The sequence below is a fragment of the Megalobrama amblycephala genome, linkage group LG4 (assembly GCF_018812025.1).
Source record: "Megalobrama amblycephala isolate DHTTF-2021 linkage group LG4, ASM1881202v1, whole genome shotgun sequence".
In the NCBI taxonomy this organism is placed as follows: domain Eukaryota; kingdom Metazoa; phylum Chordata; class Actinopteri; order Cypriniformes; family Xenocyprididae; genus Megalobrama; species Megalobrama amblycephala.
Genome location: NC_063047.1, coordinates 1,705,509 through 1,727,156, shown reverse-complemented (window position 1 = coordinate 1,727,156; position 21,648 = coordinate 1,705,509). Strand labels below are relative to the sequence as shown.

The 21,648-nt window shown below is 43.9% G+C and overlaps 1 protein-coding gene across 1 annotated transcript; it reads right to left on the bottom strand.

Annotated features, from left to right (window-relative positions):
• Nucleotides 1-9,521: 9,521 nt before the first annotated feature.
• LOC125266266 lies at nucleotides 9,522-20,475 on the bottom strand. The gene is made up of 7 exons (XM_048186779.1): nucleotides 20,282-20,475; nucleotides 12,014-12,334; nucleotides 11,587-11,901; nucleotides 11,234-11,320; nucleotides 10,345-10,404; nucleotides 10,078-10,158; nucleotides 9,522-9,967 (listed from the first exon to the last, which is right to left on the bottom strand). The coding sequence occupies exons 1-7, from the start codon at nucleotides 20,340-20,342 to the stop codon at nucleotides 9,912-9,914; spliced, it is 981 nt and encodes a 326-aa protein (XP_048042736.1). The 5' UTR covers nucleotides 20,343-20,475; the 3' UTR covers nucleotides 9,522-9,911.
• Between the last annotated feature and the right edge of the window lie 1,173 nt (nucleotides 20,476-21,648).

Sequence of the window (21,648 nt, the reverse complement as noted above, 5' to 3'; positions counted from 1 at the left end):
TTCCTTGATTATTACGCCGGAATGAGAGTATAGTTCCTAGCCATATCGGCCTAGAAAATTGTAGCTTTTCATTTTCCGTAGGTCTTAGTACATGATGTAACTACAGAAGTGTCAAGTTTTAAATAGGAAAAATATTGAAACTCTTTGGTCAAGTTTTTGAGCGAGATGCTAACGGTCTAATCAGATTCCATGAACTATGCTAAGCTATTCTAAAAGTGGTACCGCCAGACCCGGAGATCGGCTGAATGGATTCGAAAACAGTAAACCTCAACTGTTTAACTCTAGGGAAGTTGGAAAATGAGCCTATTTTCAAAAAAAGTGGAGTGTTCCTTTAAATCCGGCTACAGTTGACATATAGTGACGCTGTGCCAGTGCATGATGGAGAAGTGTTGCTTCACAGCTCTCTTATTAACGCTCTGAGGTCTGAGGTATCGCCGGCAATACCACCGTGTTTTTTTTCTTACCAGTGTGAAAGAGACTCAAAATACTCAGTCAATGTTGCACATACAATTAAGAGTTATACACCAGTGTTTCTCAACTCCAGTCCTCAGGACCCACTGCTCTGCACATTTTGTATGTATCCCTTATTTAACACACCTGATTTAGATCATCAGCTCATTAGGAGAGTCTGCATGAACTGAATTGAGTGTGTCAGATAAGAGAGACATACAAAATGTGCAGAGCAGTGGGTCCCGAGGACTGGAGTTGAGAACCACTGTTATACACCATTTTAATCTGTTGAATATTTTCTTTTATTTGTGTACACTCAGAGTAAAATCAAAATGTTGTGCTTTTTGCAAAATAAAGAAAACTAACATGATGCGTGATCTGTCATCTCCCTCTGAACGAACTCCAATCTGATAGTTCTCAGAAAATTAACTGTAACTTAGTGAATACTAATGACACAAAAATGAGACTTGTGTCTAAAAAAAATTTGAAATGTCAGGTTTTAAATCGTGTAAGTCAAATCGAAAACAAATATTCTCTGTTTATATAATCTGTATGAAAAGTGAGCCATGTCAGTCCGTGATTCAGCTCATTACCCGCTAATGCGGCCACGCCCACGGAATGAGCGATATTCAGACGCAAGTTGATTGAGGCAATACATGAATACGTTGTCTCAATCGTGCATTTATTGTCTTGAAAAGTGTTTTGAATAGCCATAGTTAGCGATCTCTGGAAGCCTCTGTTAGTTCAGTTCCTGGAGAGTCACATGGTTGTTCTTCTTTAGATTAATTTGTGGACTAAAGGTGCACAGAGCGCCCTCCGGCTGCAAGAATGAATTGAAAACAGTATCCAGCGCTCATAGTGATGACAATAAATGTTGAATAAATATTACTCCTCTGTATGGAAAATTGACATAAACATATGAGAGTCCATCAATATTTCTCCAAATGTGCATGCTTTTAAGCTAAAAGCCTATATGAAATGCCATAGAGGTCAAGTCAAGTCAAGTCACCTTTATTTATATAGCGCTTTTTACAATGCAGATTGTGTCAAAGCAGCTTTACATTGATAACTGGTACATAATTTTGGCTGCACAGCAGATCTTAAAGAATTGTGTCATTGCAGGCAGATCAGAAGCACTGTTGAATAAATGTCAAGAATACCTTTGAATATCAAATGTCAAGTCAAATGTCAAGTGTCCCCAACTAAGCAAGCCAAAGGCGACAGCGGCAAGGAACCCAAACTCCATCAGGTGACATCAGGTGACATCAGGTGGCAAATAGGTGTTAAAATGGAGAAAAAAACCTTGGGAGAAACCAGGCTTAGTCGGAGGGCCAGTTCTCCTCTGGCGAACAGTGCTTTGTTACGATTCAGGTTGCTATCATAAGTCTGATAGGATCGCAACATTCAGAGTATTTATTTCAGTTCCATCCAGTTGAGGATTGTATTCATCACGCCGGTATGGATGGTTTGTTGAGGAACTGTGCTACTGGCTGTCATGTCGATGAGGCCTTCACAATGGAAGATCTAGTTGACTCGATCTCTGCTGATACTTCAGGGCTGCGTTGTGGTCGTGTCCAGTTGAGGATTGTATTCATCATGCCGGTATGGACGGTTTGTTGAGGAACTGTGGCACTGGCTGTCGTGTTGATGATTTCTTCCCAATGGATGATCTAGTCGACTCGATCTCTGCTGATACTTCAGGGCTGCGTTGTGGTCGTGTCATGGCGCCGGTCCTTGGTCTCAGCTGGATACGGCCCGGATCTGGTTGACTGCGGTAAACCTTGGGATAAACAGAAAGACTAATATTAGCGTAGATGCCATTCTTTTTCTGATGTAACGAGTACATCTGGTGTTATAGGAAGTGTTCCTGGTTCCGGCTGGCCTATTTTATGCAGCCTAATAATCCTTTAACGGATTTGAAAATATAAATTGATAATGTGTTATGTGTATGCCAGGTTAAAGAGATGCGTTTTTAGTCTAGATTTAAACTGACAGAGTGTGTCTGCATCTCGAACAATGCTAGGAAGATTGTTCCAGAGTTTAGGTGCCAAACAGGAGAGGGATCTACCACCTGCCGTTGATTTTGATATTCTAGGTATTATCAGCTGGCCTGAATTCTGAGATCACAATAAACGTGAAGGACTATAATGCTTTAAGAGCTCGCTTAGGTACTGGGGAGCTAAACCATTTAGTGCTTTGTAAGTAATTAACAAGATTTTAAAATCTATACAATGTTTAACAGGAAGCCAATGCAGTGATGACAGAACTGGGCTAATATGGTCATACTTCCTAGTTCTAGTAAGAACTCTAGCTGCTGAATTTTGTACGAGCTGTAGTTTATTTATCAAGCGGTAGGAACAACCACCCAGTAGAGCATTACAGTAATCTAGCCTTGAGGTCATGAACGCATGAACAAACTGTTCTGCATTTTTCATTGAGAGCATATGTCATAGTTTAGATATATTTTTAAGATGGAAGAATGCGGTTTTACAGATGCTAGTAACATGGCCTTCAAATGAAAGATTGGTATCAAAGAGCACACCCAGGTTCCTAGCTGACGACGAAGACTTAACAGAGCAGCCATCAAGTGTCAGACAGTATTCTAGGTTATTGCGTGAGGAAGTTTTCGGTCCAAAAATTAGAATCTCTTTGTTTTCTGAATTTAGTAGTAGGAAATTACTGGTCATCCAGTTTTTTATATCAGCTATACATTCTGTTAATTTAGCGAATTGGTAAGTTTCGTTAGGGCGCGAAGAAACATAGAGCTGAGTATCATCAGCGTAACAATGAAAACTAACGCTATGCTTCCTAATGATATCTCCCAAGAGTAGCATGTACAGAGTGAAAAGCAACGGTCCTAGTACTGAGCCTTGCGGTACTCCATATTTAACTTGTGAGTGATATGACCTCTCTTCGTTTACTACTACAAACTGATAACGGTCAGATAAGTATGATTCGAACTATGCCAGTGCAATTCCACTAATGCCAAAAAAGTTTTCGAGTCTATTTAGAAGAATATTGTGATCAATAGTGTCAAATGCAGCACTAAGATCCAGTAACACTAATAGAGAGATACAACCACGATCTGATGATAAGAGCAAATCATTAGTAACTCTAATGAGAGCAGTCTCAGTACTATGGTACGGTCTAAATCCTGACTGGAAATCCTCACAGATACTATTTCTTTTTAAAAAGGAACATAGTTGTGATGAAACTGCCTTTTCTAGTATTTTTGACATAAAAGTGAGATTTGAAATCGGCTTGTAATTAACTAATTCTCTAGGATCAAGTTGTGTTTTTTTAATAAGAGGTTTAATAACAGCCAGCTTAAAAGTTTTTGGTACGTATCCTAGTGATAAAGATGAATTAACAATATTAAGAAGAGGATCTATGACCTCCGGAAGCATCTCTTTCAATAGCTTAGTCGGTATAGGGTCTAACATACATGTTGTTGATTTTGATGATTTAACAAGTTTAGACAATTCTTCCTCTCCTAAAGCAGTAAATGAATTGAATTTTTCTTTAGGGACACTACAATGCACTGTCTGACACGATACCGTAGTAGGTTGCATGGTTATAATTTTTTCTCTAATATTATCAATCTTGCAAAGTAAAGAAGTTCATAAAGTCATTACTGCTGTGCTCTTTGGAAACATCAGAAGTTGAAGCTTTATTTCTTGTTAATTTAGCCACTGTATCAAATAAATACCTAGGGTTGTGTTTATTTTTTTTCTAAAAGTTTTGAAAAATAGGCAGATCTAGCAGTTTTTAAGGCCTTTCTGTACTAAGTCATTCTCTCTCTCCACGAAATGCGAAAATACTTCTAGTTTTGTTTTCTTCCAGCTGCGCTCCATTTTTCTAGCTGCTGTTTTTAGGGCCCGAGTGTGCTCATTGTACCATGGTGTTGGATTAATTTCCTTAATCTTTTTTAAACGCAAAGGAGCAACTGAGTCTAATGTGCTGGAAAAGACAGAGGCAATAGTTTCTGTTGCAACATCGAGGTCTTCTAAGCTGTCTGGTATGCTAAGGTGATGAAACTGATCAGGAAGATTATTTATAAAGCAATCTTTAGTGGTAGAAGTGATGGTTCTACCATATTTATGGCAGGGAGGCAGTTTAGCCACTTTGACTAAATGTAGTATACATGAGACTAGATAATGATCTGAGATGTCATCACTCTGCTGCAGAATTTCAACTGCATCAATATTGATTCCATGTGACAATATTAGAAGTACTAAAGTATGATTACGAAAATGAGTGGGTCCTGACACCTGTTGTCTAACACCAATAGAGTTTAGAATGTCTGTAAATGCCAATCCCAATTAATCTTTTTTATTATCTACATGGATATTAAAATCACCAACAACAAGGACTTTATCTGCAGCTAGTACTAATTCTGATAGAAAATCAGCAAATTCTGTATGGTGTCCTGGTGGCCTGTATACAGTAGCCAGCACAAATGTCAACTTACATAATGTTACGTAAAGCACCATCACTTCGAAGGAATTATATTTGAAAGACTTCTGGCTGATACTGTAAATATTACTATAAATTACAGCAACACCTCCCCCTTTGCCTTTCTGTCGAGGATTGTGTCGATAATCATAACCTTTAGGGCTAGACTCATTTAAAGTAATGTAGTCGTACGGTTTTAGCCAGGTTTCTGTCAAACTGTAACGTAGCGGGACTCATGGTAAGATCCATTTGCAGCTTTATTCAAATGAGAGTGGTCTACAGGCAGGGTCAAACAGAGCAGACGAGAACAGCAAGGGACAGGCAGAATCGTAATCCAGGTACAGGCAGAGGTCAGGACAGGCGGATATCACTCACAGAACAGTTAACAGGCAAGGGTCAGGACAGGCAGCAACGGGTCAATACACAGGAACAGGCAGCAACGGGTCAATACACAGGAACAGACAGGAACGGTAACAGACAGGCAGACAGGGAAATAACGCTCTGAATTGTCACAGGGTGAATCAAGACTTCGCGGTGAGGTGGTGTGAGTGAAAGTCCTTTATAGTCCTGATAATGAGCTGCAGCTGGGTGTGGTGATTAGTGTGGATGATTGTGAAGTGAGTGCAGGTGATGAGCAATGGAGGATCGTGGGAAATGTAGTCCGGGATTGACAGGAACATGACAGGAACAGATGGTGATCGTGACACAAACACAGCACATTAGTTTATTGTCTGTGAATTCTCTATTTTTTATTTGTTGAACATCAATTCACAGACACAGTCTCTATGTGATAATATCTAGGTGTAAGAGTTTCTATGTGTTGGTAATTATCTGACTTCTGTAACAAGAGGCAGCTAGCAGACGGTCGGTTTAGCCAGTCTGTCTGCTTCCTGACCTGGGCCCCAGTTTGTCATGTTTTAGTTCTAAGACTATGTGCATCATATTACTAGAGAGAAGAGCAGCACCATCCCGGGATGGATGAATACCATCTCTTTTCAACAGGTCAGGTCTGCCCCAAAAACGTTTCCAATTGTCTATGAAACCTATATTATTCTGCGGACACCACTTAGACAGCCAGCCATTGAGTGATGATAATCTGCTAACTATCTCATCACTCCAACGAACAGGAAGGGGACCAGAGCAAATTACTTCTCCTGACATTGTACTTGCGAGTTCACACACCTCTTTAATGTTAATTTTAGTTATCTCCGACTGGCGAAGTCGAACATCATTTGTGCCGACGTGAATAATAATTTTAGAGTATTTACGATTAGCATTAGCCAGCACTTTTAAATTTGCTTTGATGTCAGGTGCTTTGACTTATGGCAAACATGTGACTATGGTGGCTGGTGTCTCTATTTTCACATTCCGTGTAATAGAATCGCCAATAACTAGGGCACTTTCAACAGGATTCTCAGTGGGTGTGTCACTGAGTGGGGAGAACCTGTTTGATGTTCTTACTGGAACGGAAGAGTGGTGTTTTCCGCAGGTAGGCCGCCTCACCGTTACCCAAGTGCCCTGCTGCGCGGGCTCTACAGCCGGAACCGAACAATGTACAGAGTTCACTAAACTAGTCGCATCCAAAACAGTATCTGATGCCCCTGCATTCTTACTATCTTCGATTAAAGTTTGGATGCGTGTCTCTAATTCTGAGAATCTCTCTGTCAGCCTGACTATTTCCCTACATTTATGACATGTAAATCCCTCGTCGCTGTCAGAGAGAGCTATGCTGAACATGTGACAAACTGAACACGAAATAACACTGGGAGAGGATGACATGACTCACCGTGTTTTTAGACTGATCCGAGTTACCACTGTTTGATGAACGTGTTGAAAAAGGAGCACGCGAGAGACTGATGACAAGTTAACAAGCTAGCGAGATGCAAATGCATTGTAACAGCGATTTAGATTCAAAGATTACAAGCTAGCGACGTCAGATTAATGTGGTAGGCAATAATAATAATATAGGCAACAATGAATAAAAGTAAGAGATTCAATAAAAGTAATAGAAAACAAAGCTATACTGAGACGCAAACCACCAGCAGCGAGGCAGCGAGGCAGACAGGAGCAATCAAGCGCAGACAGGATCAATAATTGTTCAGATTATAATTATTGAACATAATTGTTCAGACACTTTGCATCACAGAAATACATTATATTTTAAAGAATATAATATAATACCATTATTTTAAATTGTAATAATATTTCACAGTATTGCTGTTTTTTCTGTATGTTTGATATACACCATGATGAGCTTGAGACATGATCACAGAGGGGTTTTTTCACAGCCTACCTGTTTGAAAGGCCTTATTATTTATGCAGGTCATTACAACTCATTATGCGATTCTTTTGTATTCTCAGGTGTAAATGGCCCATTATTCATGATGATTCACGCCTCCACACATACTGTGTTTCTTGACAAAAAGTGTCTTACCAAAAATAAATCTCTCTATTGTTTTATATGAACAAGCAGGCAGCATAATCTTTACATCATTCTGAAGCAAAAACTTTAGTCTACAATCTCCAATACCCAAAAGTCTTGTGAACACGTATATAATATTATTTTTTTGGCCTTATTTCAGTGACATAAGTTTTTTGTTTTTTCGATAACCACGCATAAACGTTATTCCTTCAAAAAGACAAACATGTACATACATGTTCCTCACATATTATGGTAGCCTAGTTTGTGCTGAATACAGTTGTAATGACACTTTTTCCATTAATATGTTTATGAACAACTGAAAAAAAGCACAAATGTCAGGGCATGTCAAAACTTCTCCAGGCCCCAAATCAGCCTCAGACTACAGAGGGTTAATACCCACTCAAATTATTTTTTGTTGATTTACAGTACACTTTTACTGTAATAGGAACTGTCCCCCAAGAGCATCTTATGGTGATGTGTTCAATAATAAGAGCTCAGGCAGTTTTTGTATCAGTTACCCTGTTACAGGGGTGACATTTATCATCCTGGCCACAAGAGGGCGATAGAAAGAGGAAAATAAGGTTTCCTTTAAAAGAGAAGAAAGGAGGGCATGTTAATGTGTGTGTTTGGTGGGGTGAAAGAAAGCCGAACATCACCTTTTGTTTGAAGAGTTAAGTGAATTATATTTCAAATGCTCAACTGAAATCCCAATGCACATTTGATGTATTCTTGACAAATGTTTATTTTATATTGTTTAGAAGCTCACAGAAGACTCTGTTATGGGGCTCTGAAAGAGAAAAAGGACTGTTTGTGCAAATATTTACTGCAATATTACCTGGTTTGGATTACACCAGTGGGATTCAGTGTCTAAAGTGACTATATGGTTTCATTGACTGCTGAGACATTTTCTGTTTGCACATCTACAGCATTCAGATAAGACCTTTTGCATTATGAACTATATTTCCATTACTGCTGTTGCATTCTAAAACTTTTTGATATTCCTTTCATACTTTATTCATTTTTGTTCGGTCTATTTGTGCTGTAGTGTCTGTATGATGATGATCTGAATCTATTCCAGAGTCAAGACTTTCTCACGATACTGAGATGGCTGATCTCTGTTCTACACTTCCGTAACTAAAATGGTGAATTAATTATAGCAGTTGTAGTGTTTCAGAGCTGTGAGCTCACTGTGGAGGTTTGGAAACATGTTCCTCTGAACTCAGTTTAACCACATCGAGCCGTGATCATCTCTGAACCCAGTTTAGACTGTTGATTCTGAATCATTCTGATGTCACTTCCTTTTCTTTCTTTAAGTGCTGCATGACATTCAACTCCCATCTTTTCAGTTACAGTTTTTCTCAATCGATTTGACACATTTCTCCAAACTCAGATCACTGTTCTCAAAACAGTTAACTCAGTGATCTGAACACTTTGTAATTGTCCTAAACAGATTATAAGACTTAATTTGGACCATTTTCTCAAAACACTACATACAAAAATTCTCAGATGTTTTCATAGTAGTTCATACATCCAACCAAAACTTTAATATATCAGGAAAAAAAAAAATTATTGGCTTTACACAAATCACAAACATTTATGGGGATGTAATGAGAAGGAACAGGAAGAGTGGAACAGATAGAAGGAGATCATACATGAGAAGAGAGGAGGACGTGGAAAAGAAGGATAGAAGAAGAGCTGAGTATAATGGAGGAGACTGGTGTAGAGGAAAGAGGAAGAGGAGAAATTGTAGGAAGACATGGACATTTCTTTATCACTCTCTTTACTTTGAAAGTGGACAGCAGGGTGGAAGGGGTGGAGGTGAAGTGGATTTCAAATGACATCAGAATTATTCAATCCTCACAAAATGTTTTTTTTTTTTTTTAATAAGATGGTTTTATTTATAAGAAATTCAAGAAAATACTTTGGCATAATGTTGTGTTTGAATATACATATAAACAAATGTTATAAATATCTGTAGTTTTAAAGCGGTTGAGATAATTGAAAAACTTTTGCCCGGCAATTTGTATATTCTCAAATGTCAGGGTGGCACAACTGCAAATAATAATGTATGTGCTGTTATTGATACTGTTAATAATACAGTTCCCACATGTGCACTGCAATACATTAGAAAAATACACATCAGTTTGTTGATGGACATATATGTAACAAATATCTCAGGAAAGGAGACATTAGACACAATTGTAGACGTTTTATTAAGAAAATTAGTAGCGATCATTCAAAATTGTAAAATAAAATGCTAAAAACAGCAACGAACAGACAAGATAATAGAATCACCAAACCAGCTCCAACAGAAGATTATACAAACAGTCTGAGTCTGTCCATTACTGTAATTATTATAATTAAAGCAGTTTATAAATGAAAAAAACTAGAAAATTACATTGAACACTGTAGGCAAATATCCATAAAATCCATATAAATGAGAAATTAATCTAAACATGATGGTATCACTATTTCTTCAGGGTGCTTAGAGGTTTTTTTCTGAGAAGAAAATTAATGAACAATCCTTTTTAAGTTTTTGCTATTTTAGATATTATTGCAGATTCGCTCAAAACTCAGCAGTATTTTATTGTAATCTTGTAGGCATCTCTATTTCCTCTAGGTGCTGCGAGTTCTTCCTCCCTGCAATATAAATGCATTCATTGATCTCTCATATGTGTTTTTATCATGACTGCAGATTGTTCCAGATCAGATGAGTGTGAATCATCAGATTGTGTGAAGCTCAAACTCACCAGCTCTTCTTGCACAGATGATCTGAAGAAGAATCACAGTAGGAGCAGCAAACACTGCGATCTCAACAATCATCACAATCACTGCAGGAAACACGTGTGGACAGATGAGAGAGAGGAAGAAGAGACTGAATCTCTGAAACTGAAAATGACTGAAGTCAAGGGTATCAAACAATGAACGATTATTGACAAGCATTTACAGACTGACTGATAGTTTCAGTGTTATAAAGCTGTCGTCATAAATGAACTGCAAACAAAGACGTGTCGTACCTCTGAATAATGATCCAGCAGTCCTACTGACTCCAGTTTCTGATGTGATGACAGCTGGATCTGTGGATCACGTCTGTTAGTTCACTTCAATACATAATGTAACATTTGAACATCATCATCATCATCATCATCATCACGTAATACTTGAGATTACATAAATGATGAATATGTGACCCTGTGTGAACTTCCACTGTTCCACAAGTCTATCCAAGACATTTCTTTTACAATCTGCTGTAGTCCAGAGCAGCTCTATATCAGTGTGACTCAGTTATGGTGCTGAAAGCTGCTCACACTAACATGGGATGACTTGTATGTTTAATAAATGCTCACTATGATTTTAATCATTTAAGCTCAAAAGCACAATATATACTATGAAAGAGTATATTTACATTAGCTTTTATGTTGACTTCATGTTTGTGTGGGGAAAGTGAATGAATGAGCTCTACAAATTTAATATGGTTTGATAAGCTCTTTCTCAGTAATTGGCACTGTAAACACTGACATATCAGTGTCACCCTCAAACAGTCTTCAGATCAGTTACTGGAGATGATAAGAATCTCCTGTAAATGAAAGTGACATGTAAAGGTCAACTATGGTAACTCATACTCTGAATTTAACCCATCCAAATTAGTGTGTACACATTAGGAGTAGTGAAAACACACACACAGACAGAGTGCCCGGGGAGTGAATGGGGTAAGGTGCCTTGCTCAAGGGCACCTCAGTCATTCCTGCCGGTATTGAGAATCATATGAAAACAGACCAAAATATCATATCTGTCCATTGAGTCATGCAATATAAATAGAGAGTCTTCTGAAAGTGAGTTAGGGAAGTTAGTTTCTCACCTGATTACAGTGTGTACTTGATTTGATGACAGACAGTGATGATGTACCTTTAGTTTCTGGTGTCTTTATAGTTGAGGGATCCTGAGAGTTTGTGGTGTGGACTGGAATCACTGCTGTCACTGAATCATCTTGAGCTGTAAAGAATGAATGTTAGTTCAGATGATTCACACTGTAGAATAATACAATCATATTTTAATCAGCTAACAGAGACTCTAACATCCATTGGGGCAGTCGTGGCCTAATGGATAGAGAGTCGGACTTGTAACCCAAAGGTCATGGGTTCGAGTCTCAGGTCTGGCAGGGATTGTCGGTGAGGGGAGTGAATATCCAGTGCTCTCCCCACCCTCAATACCACGACTGAGGTGAGACATGGCCACATGTCACATGTCACTTCACTAACCTGAATACTTGACAGTGTATCTGACTGAGGTCTCGACTTGATTTCTGTGAGTAAGCCGACATCTCCACTCTCTGTTGTCATCTTCCTTCAGGAGTGTTGTAGTCAGATTGATGATACAGAGTCCTGAAGCTGATATCTGATATCTGGAGTCTGTCGTCAGATCAACACCAGCCTGATTCACCCACAACAGATGAATTCCCTCAGAACGGTCCCAAAGATCACAAGATTCTCCATCATATGGATACAACTGACAGGAGAGAGTCACAGAGCGACCTGGACTGATCTCAGTCTGTGAGGATGATGATGATGATGAAACTGAACACAAGACAAAAATCACATTACAGACTTTAGTCTTTTCTAAAAATGTGAGTTTAAAAGGAGAATGGTGTCCTTTTAAAATTGAACATATAATTCACGAAACACTAACCATGAAGAACATGCAATAAAACACGTGTATCATTTCCTTGTTGTTTGTCATTCATGTATTGTTGGCAGGTGTAAAATCCTAGATCTTCTTTTGTGACGTTCTTGATGTTCAGAGAGCAGTCAGACCCCAGACTCAGTCTCTCATGTCTCTCTGTGTCTTCCTTCTTTTTCCCTCCAGTAATCAGTTCATCTGTCTTTTCATGTCTGAAACTGTCAAAGATCCATGTAGTTGATGTGCAGTCAGAAAGAGCATTATTACAGGGCAGACGGACATTTTCACCAGAACTGATGAACACATCAGTCTCATCCACTCCACTGGTACCTGAAACACAAGTACATTTGAGTGATCATTATGTTATATGCAGTGGGTATGGAAAATATTCAGACCCCTTAAATTTTTCACTCTTTGTTATATTGCAGCCATTTTCTAAAATCATTTAAGTTCATTATTTTCCTCATTAATGTACACACAGCACCCCATATTGACAGAAAAACACAGAATTGTTGACATTTTTGCAGATTTAAAAAAAAAAAGAAAAATCTGAAATATCACATGGTCCTAAGTATTCAGACCCTTTGCTCAGTATTTAGTAGAAGCACCCTTTTGATCTAATACAGCCATGAGTCTTTTTGGGAAAGATGCAACATGTTTTTCACACCTGGATTTGGGGATCCTCTGCCATTCCTTCTTGCAGATCCTCTCCAGTTCTGTCAGGTTGGATGGTAAACGTTGGTGGACAGCCATTTTTAGGTCTCTCCAGAGATGTCAGGGCTCTGGCTGGGCCATTCAAGAACAGTCACAGAGTTGTTGTGAAGCCACTCCTTCGTTATTTTAGCTGTGTGCTTAGGGTCATTGTCTTGTTGGAAGGTAAACCTTCGGCCCAGTCTGAGGTCCTGAGCACTCTGGAGAAGGTTTTCGTCCAGGATATCCCTGTACTTGGCCGCATTCATCTTTCCCTCGATTGCAACCAGTCGTCCTGTCCCTGCAGCTGAAAAACACCCCCACAGCATGATGCTGCCACCACCATGCTTCACTGTTGGGACTGTATTGGACAGGTGATGAGCAGTGCCTGGTTTTCTCCACACATACCGCTTAGAATTAAGGCCAAAAAGTTCTGTCTTGGTCTCATCAGACCAGAGAATCTTATTTCTCACCATCTTGGAGTCCTTCAGGTGTTTTTTAGCAAACTCCCTGCGGGCTTTCATGTGTCTTGCACTGAGGAGAGGCTTCCGTCGGGCCACTCTGCCATAAAGCCCCGACTGGTGGAGGGCTGCAGTGAAGGTTGACTTTCTTCAACTTTCTCCCATCTCCCGACTGCATCTCTGGAGCTCAGCCACAGTGATCTTTGGGTTCTTCTTTACCTCTCTCACCAAGGCTCTTCTCCCTCGATAGCTCAGTTTGGTCAGATGGCCAGCTCTGGGAAGGGTTCTGGTCATCCCAAATGAGTCCATTTAAGGATTATGAAGGCCACTGTGCTCTTAGGAACCTTAAGTGCAGCAGAAATTTTTTTGTAACCTTGGCCAGATCTGTGCCTTGCCACAATTCTGTCTCTGAGCTCTTCAGGCAGTTCCTTTCCTAATTTTGTAGTAGGGCATTAGATTCTGGGCAACAGCCCGTATAGATGGAGGCCAGCCACGGCTAATCTGTTCACGAAGAGCCACCATTTCTAAGCATGAGGAACAAGCACTGTCAAAGTCAGAGACCGGAAGGGAACTCAGTGTGGAAGAAATCAGAGCCACAAGTTCAGGTTCCACATCTGTAGAAGGATCCGCTGGCACATGCAGAGGGAGATGTGAAAGGCAGTCTGCAGTATGGTTTTGTGAACCTGGTTTGTAAATGACATCATAGGCAAAACAAAGCAGACGAGCCGACCAGCGGGCAATGCGCAATCCAGCCCTGTTCATTCCTTTGGTAGTGAGTAAGGTTGTGAGTGCCTGGTGGTCCGTGCGCAAAGTAAAGCACCTGCCCCACAAATACGTGCGCCACTTTTCTGTAGCCCACACGCACACAAGTGCCTCTTTTTCCACGATTGACTATTTACGCTCTGCCATTGTAAGTGTACGTGAAGCAAAAGCTACTGGTTTCTCTGTACCACCAGGCTGAATTTGGGCGAACACAGCACCGAGTCCATAATCACAGGCATCGGTCGAAATCACTGAGCGTAGGGAGGGGTCGAACAGAGCTAGGGCAGAACTGGACACCAAGAGCTGCTTGACCTCATCAAAACTGGTCTGGGCAGCTGCAGACCATGTGAAAGTTTCTTTATCTTTGACACATTCACGCATGGGAGCCACCACCGTTGCAAAATTTGGAATAAACTTAGAGTACCATGAAGCAAGGCCCAAGAAGGATTGCAAGGCAGCGGCATCAGATGGTGCGTTAGCTTGAAGTATTGCATTAACGTGCTCTTGGTCAGGCAAAATACCATCTGCGGTAATGACATGGCCAAGGAAGCGGAGTGTGGTCTTTCTGAAATGGCATGCTGAAGCAGCATTTGTAGATGGTTCATGTTCTCATTGTGGGAACATGACTATCGTGGTGCTGAGATCGAGACTCTCATTCCTTGGTTCTCAGGGAGTGGGGGTCCCCTCCCCTATGCCCCGTGCGGCCGTTTTTTCTGGCTCCGGCCGGAATGACGGTTCGCCGGCGTGTAGGCAGGGTGATTTGAGGATTACGGTAAGGGCTTCCCCGCCGAGCGCTGCTCCGTGGGCCCCGACTGCCTCTTCAGCACCGCAGCCTGTGGTGTTACCACCGTGCTGTGCTGTCCTTTGGTGCACCTGCAGAAGATCAGATGTCGATCACGGCATTGGAAGATGAGCAGGAGTCCTCGGGAGAGGAAGACTCGGCCGTGCTGCCACCCCACGGGGCTGCAGCCTTTGTCGAGTCGGATCCTGAGTTGACGGCTGTGCTTTCCCGGGTGGCCGAGAAGGTCGGGCTTGCTTGGAATCTTCCTTCCCGTGTCCCGGTCCTTCACGGCTCGACGATTGGTACCTCGGGGCGGGTCGCGCTGGTCCTCAGTGTCCTGCCCCAATGCCTTTCTTTCCGGAAGTGCACGATGAGGTGACTAAGTCTTGGCGGACGCTGTATAGCGTTCGCTCTAGACCTGGTCCCTCATCCGCCTTCACCACCCTGGACGGCGGAGAGGCTAAAGGCTATACGGGGATCCCCCCAGTTGAGAGGTCTGTAGCGATGCAGTTGTGTCCTACGGCCTCCGGCTGGCGCGGTGAACCACGCCTTCCGTCCCGGGCCTGTAAATTCTCCTCAAACCTCACAGAGAAAGCTTATAGAGCCTTGGGCAGGCCGCCTCCACCCTGCATGCCATGGCCCTTTTGCAAGTGTATCAGGCAAAAGCGTTATTGGAAATGCCCCAGGGTGGCCTTGACCAACAGTTGCTGGGGGAGCTGCGCGCTGCCACCGATGTCCGCCCAACAGTTCTCCGCCGCCCAGAAGCAGGCTGAGGCCATTAAACATGTCTTGCCCCGCCAGCCAGCAGCTGCCTCCACCCAGCTGGCGGCGCAACCTCAGCCTGCTCGTCGCCGAGGGTTCCCGCCCACGTCGTCCTCTGCCCCTGCTAAAGTGGCAAAGCAGCAGCCTCCACCAGCCAAACAGCAGGGAGCCGGCAGCGAATGGAGCGCCCAGCCCGCTCAGGCCAAGCCAGGTGGCAAGAGATCGAGGAAGTCGCGATCCTGAGACGGGCGACCTGGAGGAGGAAGTTTCAGCACTTTGGGAGAGGATTCCACCATCTCTCCCACTCCCGGAGGAGGGCCGGGAGGAATTTGTTTCGTCTGTCCCGCCGCTGGCTCTCCGGAGTCCAGCGGTACCCACCTTCTCACAAAAAGAGCTGTTTCTAAATCCTCCAGGTCACAAGAGGGCGCGGCTGTCTGGTCCTGAGGCTCTGCCTCGTCGTCCGCAGCCCCCTCTCATCTCGCCAGTAGGTGGCAGTGTGGTGGTTGAGGCCGCACCAGTGCCGTCTCCCATTCACACTACCACTCGGCGGAGTCGGACTCCACTTCGGGCTGCTGTGCCGTCCGAGTCGAGTCTCTGCACTCTGCCTCGCTGCCCCACTCCCGGTGCGTCTGTGGTGCTGTTGGTCCCGCTGGCTCGGTGTCTGGAAGCCTGGTTAGCGCTCCCCAGCCCGTCCCGCTGGCTCATTCACACAATCAGACTCGGCTATGCGATTCAGTTCGCCCGGCGTCCCCCAGTGTTCAGAGGTGTCCATTTCACTGACTCTGGACAATGCACCTGTTCTCCGAGCGGAGATTGCTGTCCTCCTGGCGAAGGATGCAATCGAGCCGGTCCCTCCAGCCGATATGAAGTCAGGGTTCTACAGCCCCTACTTCATTGTACCGAAGAAAGGAGGTGGGTTACGGCCAATCCTGGATCTGTGAGTCCTGAATCGGTCCCTTCACAGGCTGCCATTCAAGATGCTCACGCAGAAACGCAATTTTCGAATGCATCCGTCCCCAGGATTGGTTCGCAGCGATAGACCTGAAGGACGCGTACTTTCATGTCTCGATTTTACCTCGCCACAGACCCTTTCTACGGTTTGCGTTCAAGGGTCGAGCGTATCGGTACAAAGTCCTGCCCTTCGGGCTGGCCCTGTCACCCCGTGTCTTTACGACGGTTGCGGAGGCGGCCATTGTTCCCCTCAAGGAACAAGGCGTTTGCGTTCTCAACTACCTCGATGACTGGCTTATTCTTGCCAGCTCGCGAGAGCAGTTGTGCGAACACAGGGATCTGGTGTTATCTCACCTCAGCCGGTTGGGTCTTCGGGTCAACTGGGACAAGAGCAAACTCGCCCCCGGGCAGAGGATCTCTTATCTCGGTATGGAACTGGACTCGGTCGCCCAGACTGCGTGCCTCACCGAGGAGCGCATCCAGTCAGTGTTGAACTGCCTGAGTTCACTCAAGCGCAGGACAGCGGCCCCACTGAAGGACTTTCAGAGGCTCCTGGGGCATATGGCATCCGCAGCCGCAGTTACGCCGCTCGGATTGCTTCATATGAGGCCGCTTCAACACTGGCTTCACAGCCGGGTCCCGAGATGGGCATGGCAGCGCGGCACGTTCCGTGTCCCCGTGACACCAAACTGCCGCCACACTCTCACCCAATGGTCAGACCCCTCATTCCTGCGGGCTGGTGTTCCCCTCGAACAGGTGTCCAGGCACGCTGTGGTTCACACAGATGCCTCTGCCGGGTGCCACGTACAACGGGCATGCAGCTTCGGGTCTGTGGACGGGACCACAGCTGCATTGGCATGTCAATTGCCTCGAGTTGCTGGCAGTTCGTCTTGCGCTGGGCTGCTTCAGGAAGCTGCTGGCAGGCAAGCACGTTCTAGTCCGCTCAGACAGCATTGCGACTGTTGCGTACATCAACCATCAGGGTGGTCTACGCTCCCGTCGCATGTCTGTTCGCCTCCCAGGACACTGCCCATTGCCAGTGGTTTTATTCCCTGACCGTAGGCACTCTCGGCACAGATGCTCTGGCACACAGCTGGCCCTGGGGCCTTCGCAAATATGCGTTTCCCACAGTGAGCCTTCTGGCACAGCTACTGTGCAAAGTCAGGGAGGACGAGGAGCAGGTCCTGTTGGTGGCCCCGTATTGGCCCACCCGGACCTGGTTCTCGGACCTTATGCTCCTCGCGACAGTCCCTCCTTGGCCCATTCCTCTGAGGAGGGATCTTCTGACTCAGAGAGGGGGCACCCTGTGGCACCCGCGTCCCGACCTGTGGAACCTCCACGTGTGGTCCCTGGACGGGATGCGGAGGTCCTAAGTGATCTCCCGCAAGCGGTCGCAGACATTGTCACTTCCACTAGAGCTCCTTCTACTAAGAACCTCTATGCGTTGAAGTGGAACCTGTTCGTTGAATGGTGTTCCTCTCAACGAGAGGACCCCCGATCTTGCTCAGTCAGATCTGTGCTCTCCTTCCTGCAAGAGGGCCTGGAGCGAAGGCTGTCTCCCTCCACCCTCAAGGTGTATGTTGCCGCTATCGCCGCACTTCACGATGCAGTTGATGGAAAGTCCCTGGGGAGGCACGATCTGATCGTCAGGTTCCTGAGGAGGGCAAGGAGACTGAATCCTCCTCGCCCTCCCTCCATACCCTCTTGGGATCTCACCTTAGTTCTTACATCTCTTCGGCTTCATCCCTTCGAGCCTTTGCAATCAGTTGAGTTAAAAGTACTGTCCCTGAAGACCGTCCTCCTGGTTGCATTGGCCTCGCTCAAGAGGGTAGGGGACCTGCACGCATTTTCAGTCGACGAATCATGCCTGGAATTTGGGCCTGGGGATTCTCACGTTATCCTGAGACCCCAACCCGGATATGTGCCCAAGGTTCCTACCACTCCCTTCAGAGACCAGGTAGTGAACCTGCAAGCGCTGCCCTCGGAGGAGGCAGACCCAGCCCTGGCTTCGCTCTGTCCAGTTTGCGCTCTGCGCGTTTACGTGGATAGAACTCGAAGCTTCAGGACCTCTTTGTCTGTTACGGAGGCCAGCAGAAGGGAAAGGCTGTCTCCAAGCAGAGGATGGCCCACTGGATAGTAGATGCCATTGCCCTGGCATACGATTCCCAGGGTATGCCGTGCCCATTCGGGTTGAGAGCTCACTCCACTAGAGCAGTGGCCTCTTCCTGGGCGCTGGCTCAAGGCGCCTCGCTGACAGATATCTGTAGAGCTGCGGGCTGGGCGACACCCAACACGTTTGCTAGATTTTATAGCTTACGTGTAGAGCCGGTATCTTCCCGTGTACTCGCTTCAACCAGCCGGGAGACGCGTTGTACCTGCTCTTTGTGTCGGCTTGCAATGACACTCCCACTCTCTGGGCCGGATACGTGCATCTATTGACACCAGTCGCGTTCCCCACTTGGCGAACCCTGTCGAGTTCCTCCGCCTCCCCCTTCAGTTCGGACATTGTGGAGTGTCTGATGCCAGGCCAACATCTGTCTCTGACATTGACGTTGGCTGGGTCCCATATGTTGTCACTCCTCTACGTGAGCGGTCCCATGTGTGTATTGTCCACGGTCTAACTCCCTTCGGTGAGCCCGTGTCTTTCCCTTAGCAGAGCCAGCTCTGCTGTCACCTGTCAGATGAGTCTCCCCCTACCAGGTGGAGCCATCCCAGGGACTTCGTATGTGTACTGCCCTGGCGTCAGTCCATACGTACTTTCCACATAATTCCTCCCCTAGGGTAGGTAGTGGCCTCCGCAGCGTCCCCTTGGGTTCGCTTCCCCAGTGTAGTCTAGTTTACTTGGTGGGTAGATCGGAACAGCAGTAGACTCTCTCGGCGTTAGCTCGCCCCCTTCACCGCCCCATGGGTGCGACAGGTGGCCGGGCTTGCGCTGGGCACTGGAAGGGGTTTCGTAACTGTGGCGTTTTAGTTGGGATTTCGTCGGTCACTACTGACGTACGTCGAACGTGACCGACTGAAAGGGAACGTCTCGGTTACGTATGTAACCCTCGTTCCCTGAAGGAGGGAACGGAGACGTACGTCCTGTCACCAAAATTTCTGTACCCTCGCTGCAGTGCAGACACCAGTTGTCTCCTCAGCGAAAAACAGAGTGTGATTGCATCTGCTTCCTATTTATATCCCCCGGATGTGGGCGGTGCGCATTATGCAAATATCGCACGCCAATGTTCATTGGCTTGTTTTAGTTCTCTCGAAGCTGATAGGGGCTCTCTAGCGATATCCCAATTCGTCGGTCACTACTGACGTACGTCTCCTTTCCCTCCTTCAGGGAACGAGGGTTACATACGTAACTGAGACGCTTTTCTTTTTTAATAAATCTGCAAAAATGTTAACAATTCTGTGTTTTTCTGTCAATATGGGGTGCTGTGTGTATATTACTGAGGAAAAAAAATGAACTTAAATTATTTTAGCAAATGGCTGCAATATAACAAAGAGTGAAAAATTTAAGGGGGTCTGAATACTTTCCGTACACACTGTATTAATAAATGAAAATATAAACCATGTCAGCATAAAAAGAAGAAGATTCAAGTCATACAGTCTTTTCCTCACTTAATGCAAACACACTCTCCAGAATAAACTGTTTTTCTTCATCAGAGAGCTGTTCAGATCACTCACACACTCTTAATATGAAGATAATGTTGATCATCAGATGTTTGAGTGTGACTCTATGTCCAGTATCAGGAATAATACACTGTATGTATCAATACACAACTCTGAGAACACAACTTGAATAAACTGAGCATGTTCATATGAACTCTTTCCCAGACTAACTCCACTAAATGTCTTTAGAGAAAGTACAGATTTCTTTACCTGTGAGAAGTGAGCAGAGAATGATCAGTCCCAGCAAACACAGATCACACTTATCAGACATTTTCTGTTTCTGTCAGTCTTCCGCTTCATTATATGCTCACAACTCTTTCTTTAAATATCATCAGTTTTTTCTGTATTTGTTAACTTCCTCTGATCTACTCTGTGCCGGTGCATGATGGAGAAGTATTGTTTCACAGCTCTCTTTTTAATATTGACTGTCTAAAAATAACCACTAGCCTAAGGGGAACAGATTTGACACGACACTGGTATGAAACGTTCTTCAGTGTGAACTTGTGAGTCATGAAATTAGCATCTTAAAAAGTAATGGAAATTTCTATATTTTTCTATAGTGTATGTTTGAAACCTCAGTATTCATAAAAGAGTTGAATGGCCTACTGCTCCTGCCCAAATTCTGAAGCACTCATCAGATACCTTTATATTCCAGCCTTACCTGGAGGCCATGGGAGAGGATACGTCATAATTGAACATAAGCGGAGAAGATCGATGTGTACATTTTTTCAAATGTATAGCTAACAGGGGAGCTCTAGTAAGCACATTTATGTCTCCAAAGTGGATTTGCATACATTCTAAACCATATCCCAGATATGTATGTCAATCATTGTAATCAATGTAATGTAATTATTGAAACAATGTTGAGTCAATGTTGATGTGTCAACGCTAATTGCATTGAATTAATGTTACAAAGTGATGTTGTTTGATGACAAAATCAATGACAAAAATATATAAAAGAGATCATTCTTTAAAAAAAAAAAATTATATTAATAATAATAATTTGATGGACAAAAGCATTACATCCTTTAAAAATAAAATTAGCTTCAGAAGTCTGATGTCATTATAACTATAGGTGGACCAACAGTTCAGGTTTTAAAAATTTGTCTTGCATCAGACCACTGCCTCTTTTCCTTTGGGTGCTCTGAAATCAGAAAAAGAAAGCATGATGTTACCTTGCCAATCAATTCAGTTGTCAAACATGCAGTTACATTCAAGAATGTTAGTTAATATACTAAACACAATGTGATTCACTATTGTTGGTAATGTTGGTAATCAGACAGTTGACGGTAGCCATTGATTTCCATAGTAGGGAAAAAATACTATGGAAGCCAATGGCTACCGTGAACTGTCTGGTTACCAACATTCTTTAAAATATCTTCTTTTGTGTTCAGCAGAAGAAAGAAACTCATACAGGTTTGGAACAACTTGAGGGTGAATAAATGATGACAGAATTTTCAACTATCCCTTTAACCCTCATGTAATGTTGCAGGTCAATTTGACCTATTTTGATTTTTGAGTTGTTGCAAATACCAGTTAACCTGTTTTTTTCCAGGACCTGGACAACGGCATTACAA

Excerpts from the sequence above, each read along its gene's own strand:
- LOC125266266 (XM_048186779.1), bottom strand. The coding sequence starts at position 20,342 with ATGTCTGATAAGTGTGATCTGTGTTTGCTGGGACTGATCATTCTCTGC. Across the intron at positions 11,902-12,013 it reads TTTATTGCATGTTCTTCATG|TTTCATCATCATCATCATCC; the intron begins GTTAGTGTTTCG and ends TCTTGTGTTCAG. Across the intron at positions 10,405-11,233 it reads AAAGACACCAGAAACTAAAG|ATCCAGCTGTCATCACATCA; the intron begins GTACATCATCAC and ends CGTGATCCACAG.